This window comes from Galeopterus variegatus, unplaced genomic scaffold (genome assembly GCF_000696425.1).
Source record: "Galeopterus variegatus unplaced genomic scaffold, G_variegatus-3.0.2 Scaffold1795, whole genome shotgun sequence".
NCBI lineage: Eukaryota > Metazoa > Chordata > Mammalia > Dermoptera > Cynocephalidae > Galeopterus > Galeopterus variegatus.
Genome location: NW_007727906.1, coordinates 288,132 through 290,712, shown reverse-complemented (window position 1 = coordinate 290,712; position 2,581 = coordinate 288,132). Strand labels below are relative to the sequence as shown.

The 2,581-nt window shown below is 47.8% G+C and overlaps 1 protein-coding gene across 1 annotated transcript in view; it reads right to left on the bottom strand.

Annotated features, from left to right (window-relative positions):
• Positions 1-1,673: 1,673 nt before the first annotated feature.
• Positions 1,674-2,581, bottom strand: part of MRPL11 (mitochondrial ribosomal protein L11) — a 4,334-nt gene continuing 3,426 nt past the window's right edge. Inside the window, exon 5 of the mRNA XM_008578998.1 lies at positions 1,674-1,977. Coding sequence (XP_008577220.1) covers positions 1,872-1,977 — 106 coding nt within the window. The 3' untranslated portion in view covers positions 1,674-1,871. The remainder of the gene's footprint in view (positions 1,978-2,581) is intronic.

Sequence of the window (2,581 nt, the reverse complement as noted above, 5' to 3'; positions counted from 1 at the left end):
CACCAAGGGTTGCAATCCCATTGCCGGTTGTGGTATGGGCGCGATACCGAGGGTTGCGATCCCGTTACTGGTCACGAAAAAAGACAAAAAGGAAACAAACAAACCAAAAAAAAAGAACACTTACAGTATGATTTCACTTACATAGCATTCTAGAAATGAGAACAAAGCGGTATGGGCGCGATACCGAGGGTTGCGATCCCGTTACTGGTCACGAAAAAAGACAAAAAGGAAACAAACAAACAAAAAAAAAAGAACACTTACAGTATGATTTCACTTACATAGCATTCTAGAAATGAGAACAAAGATTGCCCTCTTATACAGGAGAACTGATTAGTGGTTGCCAGGGATTAGGGCTATTGGAGGAGAGGGGAGCAGCTGTAACTATAAAGCAGAGTGATGGGGTGGAAGCTGCAGTGTCTTTTATAACCTAATCTTGGAAGTGACACATCACTTCTGCCATTTTCTATGGGTGACACAGACAAACCCTGGTGCAAAATGGGCTAGGAGGTGAGGATCTTTGGGGACCATTTTGGGGGGTGGCTACCACACCAACCAATGCTGTTACAAGAACATCTAATACATAGGATACAAAAAAGTTGAGGAGATGCAAAAAGGATTTACTATATCAATTCTGTTGTAGTGTGCAGGACTAAAGCGATGTCGGGACCTAAAACCACATGGGCTCTAAAGGATTTTTAAAGGACAGTTTCTTTCCTTAGCATGCACTTCTCTGTATTCTCTCTTTTCCCATGGTTGTGACTTTGAACCTCTGTTACAGGGCAAGACATTATTTACATAAATGTAAAGTTGTTTCCAGTCAGCCTGAAGCCACAGACTTGCTGCAAGACATGTACTATCCAGACTTGAAGAAACCAAGACATCAATGAAGCTGTGCTGATTCCACCCCTTCGGCAGGATCCTGAGATAACAGCAAGGACGGGAACAGAAAACCAATGCAGCCTTGATGAGACCTTGCCCCTGACTCCTTGCGTGGAGCCCCTGCCACTCCCATCCCCCTCCCTCCTGCTTTTCATTTTCCATGAAAATTCCCTCTAGCACATAACAGATGTTCAGTACACATGAATTGCATTTCTCCCTCAACTCCTCTCTTCTGTGAGAGTACAAGAATCCCTGATGTTCTGAATATGGGAGAACAGAGGCCAGGGCTTCCCAAAGACCTCTCCTGCCTCACCAAATACCTACCAAAACTTTGCTGCTTCTGCAGATCTGAAGCCATGAACTCTACAATAGTTTATGTTCAGTTAACATCTGACCCAGACCCAGGGTCAGGAGTTTAGCAGAGGAGCCTGAAGTAGCCCCTGGGATTTGTTTCTGTTGAGGTGCAAGTCCCCAAGAGGTAAGAGATATTTCTGATGGAAGAGACGAGCAATACAGCCAAGCCCCAGTATCCATGGCCCCCACTCACCCTGCCCGTTCTCTCACCCCTGGGGAGAGGAAGAACACAGGATTTTGAATCAGAAGACCTGAGTTCTACTCCTACCTGTGGCACCAGTTCAGAACCTGGGCAAGTTACTTTGCTTGGCTGAGCCTCAGTTTATACCTCTAAGCTGCAGCATGCAGACCCCTACTTCCTAGGGCATGAATATCTGTCCTAGTAGGGTACCATCAGTACAGGTCCCCCTTCCCTGGGGTCTGAAGACAGAAGTCGTGAGTAGGTGACAAAAGATGTTTATTCAGGCTTGATCTCTTGGTACAGCCATATGTGTAAAAATATATAATTTAAAGTCAGGAAAATACTAATCAGGTTGATATAACCTCCCTTCCTCCCCTTTGGCACAGCATCTCCAACTCGTCCCCTTCCCAGATTCTTCCTTCAAAATCTGAAATCTTAAGAGTGTGGGGGGCAGGGGTCACTTCTTAGCAGCTTCTGCCTGGGCTGCCAAATCTGCCTCTTTCTGAGCAGCCAAGAACTCGGCTCTCTCCCTCTGGAAAGCTGCCAGCTCTTCTGAACTGAGGCTGCAAGTGAAGAAAGACAGACAGTTGGTGAGTGGCTGATCACTGGTGGGAGCTTACAAGGGCCCGTGTCACTGTCTCAGAGCCCAGCTTGCCTGGCTCCTTTTCTTTTCCTTGACTTTCCAGCCTCCATACCTTTCCTCATCTACTTCCTCTGCCAGGAAGGCCACCCCACGATCCCCACCAGCCTCTGCATTTTACTTCCTATTAAAACCCTCCTCATCCTTTGAGGCCTCAGCTATACCCCAGTTCAGATGAACTGCCCCTTCCTCTGTGCCCAAAACAATTTGTACAATGAAGTCATAGAGATATGCACATATGTCTCCCCCTAGAGCTGGGATCTGATTTACTCATTTCTGTTTTCCCAGTAAAAGTGAAGATTTGGAGGGCTGGCCCATGGCTCACTTGGGAGAGTGTGGTGCCGACAACACCAAGTTAGCTCACTTGGGAGAGAATGGTACTGACAACACCAAGACAAGGGTTAAGATCCCCTTACCAGGGCCGGCCCGGTGGCGCACTGGAGCGTGCGCCGCTTGGGAGTGGGGCGACACTCCCGCCAAGGGTTCGGATCCCATGTGGAGACCGGTTCCCGCTCACTGGCTGAGCG